This window comes from Rana temporaria, chromosome 1, assembly GCF_905171775.1.
Source record: "Rana temporaria chromosome 1, aRanTem1.1, whole genome shotgun sequence".
NCBI lineage: Eukaryota > Metazoa > Chordata > Amphibia > Anura > Ranidae > Rana > Rana temporaria.
Window position 1 is genome coordinate 667,342,068 of NC_053489.1, and position 16,812 is coordinate 667,358,879.

Genomic DNA, 16,812 nt, shown 5'->3' on the forward strand with positions numbered 1-16,812 from the left:
TATGCAGAACAAGTTCACGGCCAAAGCCCTTGGGACCAAAATCCACGGAAAAGTCCGATGGAAGTCCGATCGCGAGTATGAGGCTTAAGGTGACCTACAAGCGTCAAGTTGGTCCAATGGAACTCCAGCAGGACTGGAACTTGGTGTGCTGGTTCCATCTCTCTAGTTGGTCATGGTACCACCAGTTGAGGAGTAATTGTAGGTTCTCTTTATCATCAGCCCAGACTTTTCTCTCTTTGTTCCCCGTCTAGGAGATCGCTACATTGTTGTGGACTGCGGTGGAGGTACGGTGGACCTCACAGTACATCAGATCGAGCAGCCAGAGGGGACATTGAAGGAGCTCTACAAAGCATCAGGTGAGACCGGTTTGTAGCATCAGAGGGAATAGAGGAGAATGTAGTTTCCGAGCCTTTCCAAGGTTAACCGGGTCCAGCCGAGCTGTCCTCGGGCCTTTCCGGCTGTTACCGAGGCTCTCCGGCGCCAACCACCTCTGGCCACATGTGGTATTGCATGCCATTGAAGTCAATGCGGAACTAATTATTTTCTTTTCTATTGACTTCAATGGGGAAACTCACTTTTATATGAGAGTACTATGGATTACGAACATTCTCCTGGAACGGATAATGCTCGTAATCCGAGGTTCCACTGAATAAGAAAGTATATTTATTAAAAGTACTACAAAAGACATCCAAACACAGCATACGTGAGGATACAAGTGAACCATAACCATATACTGTAACAAAATACCTAAAACGCAACCTAACTATGTAACAGAAATCCTAACCAACAAACTAACTATATACAAAATGAGATACACGGATAAACAGGATAATACCAGAGATGAACGGAGGAGGGAGGATCCAGGACTGGTATCAGGAACAAGGGGAGCATAAATATGGCAGCAGAGTTCAGGATGCAGGGTGAGAGAAAGATCTGGAGCAGGATAAACAGCACACAGTAGCTGGCTAGCAAAGCAAAGCAAAACACTGATGTAAAGTGTAATATTAGAGAAGGGACTAAATACCCTCCCAGCAGCTGGCATCAGGTGTAGACTAATTACTGGAAACTGCTTGGAGACACCCGCTGGTGAACACCAGAACTACAACTTACCCCACTGAGAAGCACAATGTCACTAGCAGGTTATCCATGGCTCTGACCCATTTATAGAATGGTCACATGACTAAACAATATCAGGATTATAAGAATATAAAATAAAGAGACATTTCCTTTGTAGGGACACAGATAGCATTTCAGATTTAAGAGAGAACCCCTAATGGAGGAAAGAGATATTTAATTTAATTTATTTGAAAGCCCAATTTTAGCCAAATCGTTGTTCTGCATAGAGCAGGTAAGTGTTGGAGCCCTCGTCAGGTCTTTATTGCCACCTCACTTCCTCTCAGGACAGGAAGTAATATAAAATATCTCCAATGGGGACACAGACAAACAAAAAATATGTTTTTAGTAGAGTATGGAAGAGCTTCAAATCAGTGGAGGAGCTAGCAGGGTCACAGAGGTTGCCCATGTGACCGGGCACTGGCGTTCCAGCACTGTGGGGGGGGCCCCAAGACAGCAGGAAGGTGGCCTTCTGCAGAACATGTGAAAGGGCCCCGTGACGGGTGTCAAGGGTGGGATGGGCCCCCAGGCTCGGAGGGACTGGCCCCAGGACCAGAGGAAAGGATCCTGGGAAAGATGGAAAGGACCTTGGACCGATGGAAAGTACCCTGGCAATTAGGGGAGCCCTTCATAGTTCCTTGGACTGGGGCCCTGAATGTTCTAGTTATGCCTCTGCTTCCAACTTTTGCTTTTACCTTCCTGTCCCCATGCTCCTTCCAGTTCTTGTATAGGTGTCACATGGACAAGAAGTGAAGCAAAATCTGTCAAATGGGGGGTCACAGACAGAAGCTAAAACCTGAAAAAGATTCCAACCCTTCCATTCAATATTCAAAACGTTTTGGATAGAGTTGAACTTTTATATATAGTAAATATGGCCATGGGCTAAACATGGCCGGATTTAGTCCCCAGTGTCCCCAGTGTACCCAGTGGAACCTCAGATTGCGAGTAACCCGATTAACAAACGTTTCGCAATACGAGCACTGTATTTAAAAAATGTGTAACTCGGTTTGCGAGTGTTGTCTCGCAAAACGAGCAGGATTCGGGCCAAAGCAGTGTGCAGTACCGCTTTTGGCCTGAGGTGGGGGGGCGCCGTTCGGAAATGCACAGAAAGGCTAGAGGACAGCACAGCTGGCCTTGGCAAATCTCGGGAATAAAGTCTTTCCGGGGTTTGCCAAGGTCAGCCGAGGTGTCCTCGGGCCTTTTCGGCCGTTTCCGAGGCTCTCCGGCGCCCCCGCCTCTAGCCGCATGCGGTGTTGCATGCCATTGTAGCTAATGCGGAACTAATTATTTTCGTCTTCAATAGGGAAACTGGCTTTGATATACGAGTGCTTTGGATTACGAGCATTCTCCTGGAATGGATTGTCCTCGTAATCCGAGGTTCCACTGTATTAAATATAATTCTCAATATAACCCCTCCTGACCTTTGGCCATGTTCTGTCCTTGAAGGGGGTCCATACGGATCTGTTGGGGTTGACCTCGCCTTTGAGAAGATGCTGTGCAAGATATTCAGCGAAGATTTCATCCAGACCTTCAAGGTGAAGCGCCCAGCCGCCTGGGTGGATCTGATGATCGCATTTGAGGCCCGGAAGAGGACTGCCGCCCCGCAGAGGTCCAACCACTTGAACATCTCTCTCCCCTTCTCCTTCATCGACTTCTACCGCAGACACAAGGGGCATAACGTGGAGACGGCTCTCCGGAAGAGCAGGTAATTCAGGAAGATAAGCTTGTGTCATTTTAAAGAGTCGCTCCAAAAATGATCTGTGCTTTGTGTAGTATGGAAAAGCTCAATGACTGATGAAGGGGGGAGCATTCAGTCGTAGTCAGTTGGACTATTTTTGTCACTGGTTTGGTTTTTTACGTATGTCCTTAGAGGTACCAAACCACAAATCTACTATGTGGAGTGCCCTCTAGTGTAGTGTTTTTCAACTCCAGTCCTCGGGGCACCCCAACAGGTCATGTTTTCAGGATTTCCCTCAGATGAAACGGCTGTGGTAATTACTAAGGCAGTGAAACTGATCAAATCACCTGTGCAAAATAATGGAAAGCCTGAAAACATGACCTGTTGGTGTGCCTTGAGGACTGGAGTTGGGAAACACTGCTCTAGTGGACTCTTCATATTGTAGTGATATCAATGTATAGTGTAGTCCAGTTAGATAATTGATATTTAGGTGTTAGTATGATGACTATAAATTATGTTGTTCCGCAGCAACACACCAGGCTCTCCAGAGAGTGCATTTATTTGACTTCCAATACAGAATAAAGTCCAAATTCAACAGATGATACAAATCCAACAGAGTAATTCAAAGTCCCATCTGACTAGATCAGCTCTAGACCTGTGCCATACCCAGAGAATACACAGAGAATATTCTGAGTGACAAAACTTACCTCCAGGGTTATATTCCCTATCCACTGAATAGCTGAGCAATTTGATTGGCCGTCTTTGATCTACATCCTGTCTTTCAGAGTGACAGATAATGACCCCAACCAAATGTTTCCCATGAATGAATACCCCCTCAAGTCTAATTACCATCAATAAATACTTCCTAACGTATGTAAACAATATAACCTTTGAGGTTAACGGGCCATACCTCACACACACACCTAGGTAGTCTTGCATAAGATTAACACATCTAGGGGTCTTCTGTACCTTTGATATGTTAGAATTCAGCTGGCTTGGACAGTTCAACTGAATTCCTGGTCAATACGGTAATGCAATACAATATACTGTGTCATACATACCTACACATATATATATATTAATATTACAACATATATGAATATGTAGAAACTCAGATTGGTGACAACAGTAGCTTTCACTGCTGTACAGGGGTCATAAACAGCAGAAGCTGATCAAACCATGGCCCATTTCCCCCAAACCTCAGAAATTAAATTGAAGTTTAGCAGTTGAAGTTTTGTCTGTTTCTGCAATTCAAGTTAGTTACCACTAGGTGGTGCTCAGCTCACCTTTTTAAGATATGCTTAAAACTTCAGCTGCCTGATATTTCTGTATTTAAAGGGGCTGTAAAGGTTCGTGTTTTTTCACCTTAATGCATCCTAATTAAAAATTATTTTTTTGGGTGAACCTCCGCTTTAAAAAAAAAAAAGGAACCTTTAGTGTCCCTTTAATTATGGTTTAAAAAACGAGCCATATATAGACATTATGAGCTTGTTGGACACCCCATTCCAAAATCATGACCATTACTATGGAGTTTCCTCAACCTCTATGGATATAACAGCCTCCAATCTTCTGGGAAGGCTATTCACAAGAGTTCGGAAGGTATATGAGAGATTTTTTTTCCCAGCCTAAAGAACATTTGTGAGGTCAGGTACTGATGTTGGATGAGAAGACCTGGCTCCAAGTTGGCATTTTAGTTCATCCGAAAGGTGTTCATTAGTGTTGAGGTGAGGGCTCTGCGTTCAGGAGGGTTGAGGTCAGGGCTCTGCGTTCAGTAGGGTTGAGGTCAGGGCTCTGTGTTCAGTAGGGATGAGGTCAGGGCTCTGTGTTCAGTAGGGTTGAGGTCAGGGCTCTGTGTTCAGTAGGGTTGGGGTCAGGGCTCTGTGTTCAGTAGGGTTGAGGTCAGGGCTCTGTGTTCAGTAGGGTTGAGGTCAGGGCTCTGTGTTCAGTAGGGTTAAGGTCTGGGACTCTGTGTTCAGTAGTGTTGAGGTCAGGGCTTTGTGTTCGGTAGGGTTGAGGTCAGGGCTCTGTGTTCAGTAGTGTTGGGATCAGTGCTCTGTGTCAATTTGGGTTGAGGTCAGGGCTCTATGTTCTATAGGGTTGAGGTCAGGGATTTGTGTTCAGTAGGGTTGAGGTCAGGGCTTTGTGTTCAGTAGGGTTGAGGTCAGGGCTTTGTGTTCAGTAGGGTTGAGGTCAGGGCTCTGTGTTCAGTAGTGTTGGGATCAGGACTCTATCCAGTAGTGTTGGGATCAGGACTCTGTGTCCAGTAGGGTTGGGGTCAGGGCTCTGTGGTCAGTAGGGACGAGGTCAGGGCTCTGTGTCCAATAGGGTTGAGGTCAGGGCTCTTTTTTTTTTAGTAAGGCTGAGGTTAGGGCTCTGTGTCTAGTAGGGTGGGAATCAGGGCTCTGTGTTGGGATCAGGGCTCTGTGTTCAGTAGGGTTGAGGTCAGGGCTCTGTGTTCAGTAGAGTTGAGGTCAGGGCTCTGTGTAAAGTAGAGTTGAGGTCAGGGCTCTGTGTACAGGAGAGTTGAGGTCAGGGCTCTGTGTTCAGTAGAGTGTAGGTCAGGGCTCTGTGTACAGTAGAGTTGAGGTCAGGGCTCTGTGTACAGTAGGGTTGAGGTCAGGGCTCTGTGTACAGTAGAGTTGAGGTCAGGGCTCTGTGTTCAGTAGGGTTGAGGTCAGGGCTCTATGTTCAGTAGGGATGAGGTCGGGACTCTTTGTTCAGTAGTGTTGAGGTCAGGGCTTTGTGTTCAGTAGTGTTGGGATCAGTGCTCTGAGTCAATTTGGGTTGAGGTCAGGGCTCTATGTTCTATAGGGTTGAGGTCAGGGCTCTGTGTTCAGTAGGGTTGAGGTCAGGGCTCTGTGTCCAGTAGTGTTGGGATCAGGACTCTGTCCAGTAGTGTTGGGATCAGGACTCTGTGTCCAGTAGTGTTGGGGTCAGGGCTCTGTGGTCAGTAGGGACGAGGTCAGGGCTCTGTGTCCAATAGGGTTGAGGTCAGGGCTCTTTTTTTTTTTAGTAAGGCTGAGGTCAGGACTCTGTGTCTAGTAGGGTGGGAATCAGGGCTCTGTGTTGGGATCAGGGCTCTGTGTACAGTAGAGTTGAGGTCAGGGCTCTGTGTACAGTAGAGTTGAGGTCAGGGCTATGTGTACAGTAGAGTTGAGGTCAGGGCTCTGTGTACTGTAGAGTTGAGGTCAGGGCTCTGTGTACAGTAGGGTTGATATCGGTTGATGGAACAGAAAAGGACCTTCCCCAAACTGTTACCGCAAGGTTGGAAAAGCACAATTGTCTAAAATGTCTTTGTACTGTAGCATTAATAGTGCCCTTCACTGGAAACACTTGGGCTCGAACATTTGGAGAGGTGGTTATATAATTGGTGTGATGGTCAGGTGTCCACAAACAGTTTGGAGTCCGCAATTTCATCAGCTCCTCTTTTTTTAATTCTGCATGCACAATACAATGGGACTCTTCCCTAATCAGGTAACTTGTTTGGCTTTGTAGGAATTTAGTCCAATCACATTGGTGAAGTGAACCTATCCTCATAGAGTGCATCCCTTCCAAAGTAATTTACCTATATTGGCTGACACCCAGCATCTCTTGTAAATAGATCACTCTAATTATCGATCTATGAGTAATGAGAATTCAGTTCCTACCTCCTCTGCAATCACTCAGTGCTGGCAGAGTGTCCACGGGGAGCGGTCGTTTTTCACTCTCGCCGCGTCGGATGACCGCACATCATTCCTGCAATCGCTATTGACAAGGTGATTTCTGAGTCGTCTGTGATGACTTCACTGTCAGTTCAGGAGCCCATCGGTCACAGCGTTATATCCCAGGGGCCACCGTAACCAGGATTAGAGCAGTTCTGTATGTGCGTATCACATATGTGTATTAATGAAAATCCTAATTAAATTCAATTTAAAGAGGGGCCTACATTCAGAAGTGAAAAACTTGTGCAGCATTTCTGAGCTGGTACTGAAGAGCTTGTACTGGTCTCCACCAACCCAGCGGTCAGTGACTATGATCCGTATTCCTACTGCATACAGGAAGCACATTACCGTATTTGCCGGCGTATAAGACGACCCCCTAATTTTCCAGCTAAAATTTTGGTTTTGGGATATACTCGGCGTATAAGACGACCCGCTTCCTACTAGTCTGTCTGGAAGCTGAGGGGTAGCCAGAACACCCGCTGACAGGAAAAAACACTGGGCCAGATCCACAGACAAATACGTTACTCAGCGGCGGCGTAACGTATCCCATTTACGTTACACCGATGCAAGTTTACAGCGTAAGTGCCTGATTCACAAAGCACTTACCTGTAAACTTGCGGCGGTGTAACGTAAATCCGCTCGGCGCAAACCCGCCTAATTCAAATGGGGCGGGCACCATTTAAATTGGGCGCGTTCCCGCGCCGAACGTACTGCGCATGCTCCGTCCGTAAAATTACCCGACGTGCATTGCGCTAAATGACGTCGCAAGGACGTCATTGGTTTCGACGTTAATGTAAATGGCGTCCAGCGCCATTCACAGACGACTTACGCAAACGACGTGAATTTTAAAATTTCGACGCGGGAACGACGGCCATACTTAACATTGGCTAGGCCACCTAGAGGGCAGCCTTAGTTTTACGCGGCGTATCTCGACGGAAACAACGTAAATTTAGAGCGACGGGTAAAGCGTACGTTCGTGAATCGGTGTAACTAGTCATTTGCATATTCTACGCCGACCGCAATATAATCGCCACCTAACGGCCGGCCTAGAATTGCATCCTAAGATCCGACGGTGTAAGTCAATTACACCTGTCGGATCTTAGGGCTATCTATGCGTAACTGATTCTATGAATCAGCCGCATAGATACGACAATCGTATCTCAGAGATACGACGGCGTATCAGGAGATATGCCGTCGTATCTCTTTTGTGAATCTGGCCCACTGACAGGAACAGGCTTTAGTCATCTTTTTCAAATCTCACTGTGCCCATTACATGCCTCACTGTGCCATCAACATGCCTCACTGTCAGGGCCGGATTTCCCACAAGGCCACCGAGGCCAGGCCTCGGGGCGGCAGTGGGTGAAGGGGCGGAGCCGCTCCTGCGGCGACTCCTCGGCTTTCGCGGCCGCCCCCCGCACTAACATAGAAGCCCCCCCCCCCCCCCCCCGCGGGTGGCGGCACTTGCTACTTAGCACAGGCACACCGTAATCCTCCCTGTGCTTTTTTTTTTTGTGCCTGCAACATGTCCCTGTCACCAACACTGCCTGGGGTCCTGCCGGGAAAAACAGCTGTGCCTGCAAGTGGGAGGATTTAGCAGGGAGGGACCACAGCTTGCGGAGTAACCCAGCAGAGAGCCGCATTTGCCGATGCAGCTTCTATAGTTCCGGCAGCTGCAGGTCCCGCAGGCGCCGGCGGAGTGATCCACAACTGCACTCCGCCCCCCCTCGGCCTTTCTTTCCATTAGAAGCAGCGGACTATCCTGGATAGCGGCAGGCGAGTGTCTTCAGGCAGCCAAATGATGCATTAAAAAATAAATAAATAGCCAACCAATTGTCGAAATTTAGCCTGGCTTGTCAATATACAGTATATATATATAGTGACAAGCCAGGGTAAGTTTTATCAACTGGTTTTCTATTTTTTTTTTGGTGCATCATTTGCCCACCCACTGCCCTGCTTAGTGTGTGTATGTATATATATATAATTTATTTATATTGTGTAAAAATATAAATTGGGGCTGTGGGCATATGGGAAGTGGTTAATATACACTTGGGATTTATTTTTTTATACCAAAGACATGTAATATATATATATATATATATATATACGCAGTTTTTTGCTGACAAGCCAGGGTTCATTTAGTTTTAATTGCATATGTAATTATATATATATATATATATTACGTATACATTTAAAACTAAATGAACCCTGGCTTGTCAGCAAAAAACTGCGTATATATATATATATTACATGTCTTTGGTATAAAAAATTAAATCCCAAGGCCCGGATTCAGAAAGAAGTTACGCTGGCGTATCTATTGATACGCCGCGTAACGTCTAGGATGCGCCGGCATATCTTTTTTCTGTATTTAGAAAACAAGACACGCCGGAATTTTGCTAAGATCCGACTGGCGTAAGCCTCTTACGCCGTCGTATCTTAGTTGCATATTTACGCTGGCCGCTAGGTGGCGCTTCTGTAGATTTACGCAAGGAATATGCAAATTAGGTAGATACGCCGATTCACAAACGTACGTAAACCCGGCGCATTTTTTTACGTCGTTTACGTAAGGCTTTTTCCGGTGTAAAGTTACCCCTCATAAAGCAGGGGTAAGTCATATTAGGTATGGACGTCGGAAACGTACGAACAGCGTCGTATTTTACGTCGTTTGCGTAAGTTGTCCGTGAATGGGGCTGTACGTAAGTTACGTTCACGTCGAAAGCATTGACTATTTGCGACGTGATTTCGAGCATGCGCGCTGGGATACGTCCACGGACGGCGCATGCGCCGTTCGAACACAGCGTCAATTACGTGGGGTCATGATAGTTTAACATAAAACACGCCCACTACCAGCCAAATTTGAATTAGGCGGGCTTACGCCGACACATTTACACTACGCCGCCGTAACTTAGGGCGCAAGTTCTTTCTGAATACGGAACTTGCGCCCTAAGTTACGGCGGCGTAGTGTATCTGAGATACGCTATGCCCGCCGATAGAAAGGATAATGTATCTGAATCTGGCCCCAAGTGTATATTAACCACTTCCCATATGCCAGTGGGCGATGCCGCTGCTCAATTTCTATTGTAGCCACTCGGCAGACTTTCTTCTTGTTCATAACTCGTCTGTGGTCTTCTGGAAAATGGTTGCCTCTAATTTGTTCCCCCTCAGCCTTCAGTAATGGCGGCGGAGACACTGAGGTAGATTCAGAGAGCAATTACGCCGGCGTATCCGTAGATACGCCGCGTAATTGCTAAGTTGCGACGGCGTATCTACTTTCTGTATTCAGAAAGCAAGATACGCCGACTGTAGCCTAAGATACGACTGGTATAAGTCTCTTACGCCGTTGTATCTTAGGGTGCATTCTGACGCTGGCCGCTAGGTGACGCTCCCGTAGTTGTCAGCGTAGAGTATGCAAATTGCATACTTACGCCGATTCACAAACGTACGTACGCCCGGCGGTATTTTTTTACGTCGTTTGCGTAAGTCGGTTTCGTCGTAAGGCTGCTCCTGCTATTAGGAGGCGCAGCCAATGGTAAGTATGGACGTCGTTCCGCGATTTTCAAATTTTACGTTGTTTGCGTAAGTCGTCCGTGAATGGCGCTGGACGCCATTTACGTTCACGTCGAAGCCAAAGACGTCCTTGCGACGTCATTTACCGCAATGCACGTCGGGAAATTTTAGGGACGGCGCATGCGCAGTACGTTCGGCTCGGGAACGCGCCTAATTTAAATGATCCACGCCCCCTACGGGATCATTTGAATTACGCGCGCTTACGCCGGCCCCTTATACGCTACGCCGCCGCAACTTTACAGGCAAGTGCTTTGTGAATCAAGCACTTGCCCGTAAAACTTGCGGCCGCGTAACGTAAATGTCATATCGGCGGCCTCGTCGGGTCCAGCGTCCGTCTGCGCCTTCGCGTGTCCTCTTCGTCGGGTACGGGTCCTTCTGAGGCTTCCGGGGGTCCTCTTCGTCGGGTCCGGGGTCCGTCTGCGGCTTTGGGTGTCCTCTTCGTCGGGTCCGGCGTCCTTCTGCGGCGTCCTCGCGTCCTCCCCGCTTGTTTCCCGCGCCGAGTTTGAATACTGCGCCGACATATACCGAGCGCAGTACACTCGTGTATAGTCGGGCAGGCTCGGCAACTCTCGCGCTGACGTCCTGTACTCTCAGGACGTCAGCGCGAGAAGTGCACAGACTGCCCGAAGATACACGAGTGTACTGCGCTCGGTATATGCCGGCGCAGTATTTCAACTTGTGGCGGGAAAGCGGGTATCGGCGTATACTGCGCACCCACGATTTTGCCCTAAATTTTCAGGGCAAAATAGTGTGCGGTGTACGCCGATAAATACGGTAGGTCAGACCAAAATGAGGGAAATGAGGGGGAAAGAGGGACATTGCTCCCAATCAGGGACAGTTGGTAACTATGTATGTTCAGCAGAGGGCGGTACTATTCAGAAAAGCCCAGGAAAAGCTGACCAGCAGTGTTAACCCTTTACCTACCGTACAGCACCACTTCTGCTGGGCAACCCTCAAATACGCAGGGCAATTTACAGAGCGGAAAATATAATGAAACCCTAAAAGTACTGAACACAACCAACACAGAAATACCTCGGTAAGCACCAGCTTACAGACCGGTCCTCCTAATTCTAGGATACAATTTATGTTTAATCTCTGTCATGCAATAATCAGATATTTGTGTCTTTGCCGTAGCGTGCATTTCGTGACGTGGTCATCACAGGGGATGCTGCGAATGTCCCCCGAAGCTATGAACGAACTCTTCCAGCCTACCATCCAGCAGATCGTCCAGCACATAGGTATGGTCATATTGGAGAAAAGATGAAAATTCCGCGCCAAATGAAAAAATTTAAATATAAAATTACAAAAAAAAGCTGCTCCTCATAAAACAATACTGAATTGTGAACGTTGAAGGTGAAAGATAGAGGGCGCTAAACCACACACATATTGATGTGATTAACAATTACCACAAAGGTGTGCATCATTAAAAATTTAAATAAATACATTTGCAAACAACTCTGTAACATAGGTGAACAAATTCACTGTGTTAAGGAAAAAAATATATAAAAGATAAATATCCAAAAAAAGTGCATACATTTGCAGGTTCCTCTGCAACATGAATGGACACAAACACTAGAGTTCACTGTGTTAGGGAAGAAAAATAAAAATAGTCCCAATATTGTGCATAGAAAACAATCAAATCTTCTTAATTTGCTGTGATCTTCCTAAATGGAGAGAAGTAAAGAATGCCACCCCCACACTTGTATCTTCTTTTCCACCCAAGGTGTGTTGTAAATTAAATGCTCTTACCAGAGCTTGTTGACTACTTTCATTAAAAAGATAGTCGCACAAGCATGAGCAGGATTGTGCCTGCACACATGAAGATATGGAAACATTAAATCTCAGCTCCAGGCGTTCCAAATGGGGTGAATATGCAAGAAAGAACCAGGAAAAGCCAATAGCGTAATAACGTTTAATAAAATATGACAATATAAAACAGGAAAGCCAAATGGCCTCTTACTTTAAAAGGTGCCTACCCGGCACTGAGGCTGCAGACTTGTTACTGCCAATCTGCGGTTCAAAAAACGGCTCAGGGAGTAGGATGCCACCGCCGTAGCTCTACCACGAGATCCTAGCTGACAGCTACACAGAGCGGGAGGACGTCACGTGACCAGGACCGCCTCCGACGTACGTTTCGTTGGATGAACATCTTCAGGGGGGCCATTTGGAACGCCTGGAGCTGACATTTAATGTTTCCATATCTTCATGTGTGCAGGCACAATCCTGCTCATGCTTGTGCGACTATCTTTTTAATTAAAGTAGTCAACAAGCTCTGGTAAGAGCATTTAATTTACAACACACCTTGGGTGGAAAAGAAGATACAAGTGTGGTGGTGGCATTCTTTACTTCTCTCCATTTAGGAAGATCACAGCAAATTAAGAAGATTTGATTGTTTTCTATGCATAATATTGGGACTATTTTTATTTTTATTCCCTTAACACAGTGAACTCTAGTGTTTGTATCCATTCATGTTGCAGAGGAACCTGCAAATGTATGCACTTTTTTGGGATATTTATCTTTTATATATTGTTCACCTATGTTACAGAGTTGTTTGCAAATGTATTTATTTATATTTTTAATGATGCACACCTTTGTGGTAATTGTTAATCACATCAATATGTGTGTGGTTTAGCGCCCTCTATCTTTCATGGTCATATTGGAAGCTTTGTAGCACAGGCATTGCAGGGTTCATATTGCTACAGATGGCTACAATGCAGGAAAGGGCGATGGGACAAACATAACCAAATGGCCCCTTTGACCAAAGGAATGGTTTCCTGTGGGCCAAAAAAAAAAGTATGGCACACTAGGGGGTCAATTTATAAAAAAGAAAAAAATAATTGTGTGAATGCCTCAGAATTCCCACAAGCATCGTGAATAATCCTCCTTATGTGTCTTATATGTCTATTTTCTGTGGTCATCAGCTTCATCTAGTGGCCATAAAGTGAAATTTTCCTGATTGCGATATTTCAGGAATATACTACATTATGGCCACTAGATGGAGCTGGCAATCATAATAGTAAATACACATATTAGATCAGGGCTCAAACTTTTTAAACAGGGGGCCAGTTCACTGTCCCTCAGACCGTTAGAGAGCCGGGTCCTTCAATGCCGCCCACCCAAAAAAAACTGAAAGTCCCCCAACCCGTGCCCATCATTGCTGCCTCACCATCATTGCAGCCTTACCATGCTACCATTGCAGCCTCACTGTCACTGCCGCCTTACTGTGCCTTCATTGCAGCCCCCCTCACCATCATTATAGCCCCCCACACCGTCATTACAAGCCCCCCTCACCATCATTACAGCCCCCCTCACCATGATTGCAAGCCCCCTCGCCATTGCAGCCCCCCTCACCATCATTGCAAGCCCCCCCTCACCATCATTGCAAGCCCCCCTCACCATCATTACAAGCCCCCCTCACCATCATTACAGCCCCCTCTTCCACCATCATTATAGCCCCCCTCACCATCATTGCAAGCCCCCCTCACCATTATTACAAGCCCCCCTCGCCATTGCAGCCCCCTCACCATCATTACAAGCCCCCCCTCACTATTGCAGCCCCCCCCCCCCACCATCATTACAAGCCCCCTTCACCATTGCAGCCCCCCTCAACATCATTGCAAGACCCCCTCACCATTGCAGCCCCCCTCACCATCATTGCAAGCCCCCCTCACCATTATCACAATCCCCCCTCACCATTGCAGCCCCCCCACCATCATTGCAAGCCCCCCTCACCATCATTGCAAGCCCCCCTCACCATCATTACAAGCCCCCCTCACCATCATTACAAGCCCCCCCTCACCATCATTACAGCCCCCTCTTCCACCATCATTATAGCCCCCCTCACCATCATTGCAAGCCCCCCTCACCATTATTACAAGCCCCCCTCGCCATTGCAGCCCCCTCACCATCATTACAAGCCCCCTCACTATTGCAGCCCCCCCCCCACCATCATTACAAGCCCCCTTCACCATTGCAGCCCCCCTCACCATCATTGCAAGACCCCCTCACCATTGCAGCCCCCCTCACCATCATTGCAAGACCCCCTCACCATCATTGCAAGCCCCCCTCACCATCATTGCAAGCCCCCCTCACCATCATTGCAAGCCCCCCTCACCATTGCAGCCCCCCCACCATCATTACAAGCCCCCCTTACCATCATTACAAGCCCCCCTCACCATTGCAGCCCCCCTCACCATTATCACAGGCCCCCCTCACCATTGCAGCCCCCCCACCATCATAACAAGCCCCCCTCACCATTGCAGCCCCCCACCATCATTGCAAGCCCCTCTCACCATCATTACAAGTCCCCTCATCATTGCAGCCCCCACCATCATTACAAGCCCCCCTCACCATTGCAGCCCCCTCACCATCATTACAAGCCCCCTTCACCATTGCAGCCCCCCTCACCATCATTGCAAGCCCCCCCTCACCATCATTGCAAGCCCCCCTCATCATCATTGCAAGCCCCCCTCACCATCATTGCAAGCCCCCCTCACCATCATTACAAGCCCCCTCACCATTGCAGCCCCCCTCACCATTATCACAAGCCCCCCTCACCATTGCAGCCCCCCCACCATCATTACAAGCCCCCCTCACCATTGCAGCCCCCCACCATCATTGCAAGCCCCCCTCACCATCATTAAAAGCCCCCTCATCATTGCAGCCCCCCACCATCATTACAAGCCCCCCTCACCATTGCAGCCCCCTCACCATCATTACAAGCCCCCTCACCATTGCAGCCCCCCTCACCATCATTACAAGCCCCCCTCACCATTGCAGCCCCCACCATCATTACAAGCACCCCTCACCATTGCACCCCCCCCCCCCCCCCCACCATCATTACAAGCTCCCCTCACCATTGCAACCTTACTGTGCCAACAATGTCTCACCAGTCAGTGTGTACATTGGGATCTCCTTCTCCTGCTGTGTCAGGAGCTCACTGAAAACTTTGGGCACGCTGTGATAAAGTCCCGCCGTCCTCCTAGACCAGCTCATGTGATAGACAGAACATTGCGTCTATCACACGAGCTGGTCTAGGAGGAGGGCGAGGCTTTGATCACAGCGCGCCCAAAGTTTTCAGTGAGCTCCGTGACACAGCAGTCTACCGCTGTGTCCGCTGTGTGTTACAACTGTCCCTGCGTGCGGTGGGCCAGATAAAGGTCCTCGGCGGGCCACATGCGGCCCCGCGGGCCGTAGTTTGAGGACCCCTGTATTAGATACATTATAGGGACTATTTGTGATGGCTGTACAAATGCTGAGGCATTAAACCATAAATGAATAGATCACAAATGTGCTACGATGCCACAGAGATTTGTGAACATGGTGGAGAGTGGGTGTTGTCTTAAAGTACAGCCATTTTGTATTTTTTCGGATTGGGTAAAGTGGAAAATTATTATAACCCTGTCAGGTTTTTCAGTGTTATTTTTTTTTTTTGGAAAGATTTCCTCCCTTAACCACTTAAGACTTTATGCAGGTAAAGGACCTGGCCAATTACACGGTCGTGCGACGTGGCTCCCAAACAAAATTGGCTTCTTTTTTCCCCCACAAAGAGAGCTTTCTTTTGGTGGTATTTGATCACCTCCCTGCGGTTTTTTATTTTTTGCGCTATAAACACAAAATAGAGCGACAATTTTGAAAAAAATTCAATATTTTTTTACTTTTTGCTGTAATAAATATCCCCAAAAAGATATAAAAAAACATTTTTTTCCCTCAGCTTGGGCCGATACGTATTCTTGCAATAAGCGTTTATCGATTGGTTTGCGCAAAATTTATAGCGTTTACAAATAGGAGATAGTTGTATTTTTATTTTTTTACTACTAATGGCGGCGATCGGCAATTTTTTTCGTGACTGCGACATTATGGCGGACACATCGTACAATTTTGAACGTCCTGTTGTTGTTGTTCCCGGTGTGCGCCACTGGGGGCGCGTAGCGGGGAAACAACGTGCCCGGCGCATCGCTCGGGAGCCGATGCGTGTGCCTGGCGGGCACGATGTCCACCAGACACCGTCGATCGTCGGTGACACAGCAGGACGTGGAGCTCTGTGTGTAATGATGGGGTGTAAACACAGAGCTCCACGTGCTGTCAGAGGAGAGGAGACCGATCTGTGTCCCTTTACATAGGGACATAGATCGGTCACCTCCCCCAGTCAGTCCCCTCCCCCCACACAGTTAGAACACACAAGGAAATACATTTAACCCCTTCCTCGCCCCCTAGTGTTAACCCCTTCCCTGCCAGTCACATTTATACAGTAATTAGTGCATTTTTATAGCACTGATCGCTGTATAAATGTGAATGGTCCCAAAATTGTGTCAAAAGTGTCCGATACGTCCACCGCAATATCGCAGGCCTGACAAAAAAAATCGCAAATCGCCGCCATTACTAGTAAAAAAAAAAATCATAAATCTATCCCCTATTTTGTAGGCGCTATAACTTTTGCGCAAACCAATCAATATACGCTTATTGCGATTTTTTTTACCAAAAATATGTAGAAGAATACGTATCGGCCTAAACCGAGGGACATTTTTTTTTTTTTTTTTTTTAAATTGGGATATTATTATAACAAAAAGTTAAAAATATTGTGTTTTTTTTCAAAATTTTAATTTTTTTTATGTTTATAGCGCAAAAAATAAAAATCGCAGAGGTGATCAAATACCACCCAAAGAAAGCTCTATTTGTGGGGAAAAAATTATAAAAATTTACAGTACAGTGTTGTATGACCGCGCAATTGTCATTCAAAATGCGTCAGCGCTGAAA

At 47.1% G+C, this 16,812-nt stretch overlaps 1 protein-coding gene across 1 annotated transcript in view; it reads left to right on the forward strand.

The window, feature by feature from the left end:
- Positions 1-16,812, forward strand: part of HSPA12B (heat shock protein family A (Hsp70) member 12B) — a 118,212-nt gene that overhangs the window by 96,891 nt on the left and 4,509 nt on the right. The window contains 3 exon segments of the mRNA XM_040335577.1: positions 252-356; positions 2,560-2,818; positions 11,191-11,294. Coding sequence (XP_040191511.1) covers positions 252-356; positions 2,560-2,818; positions 11,191-11,294 — 468 coding nt within the window.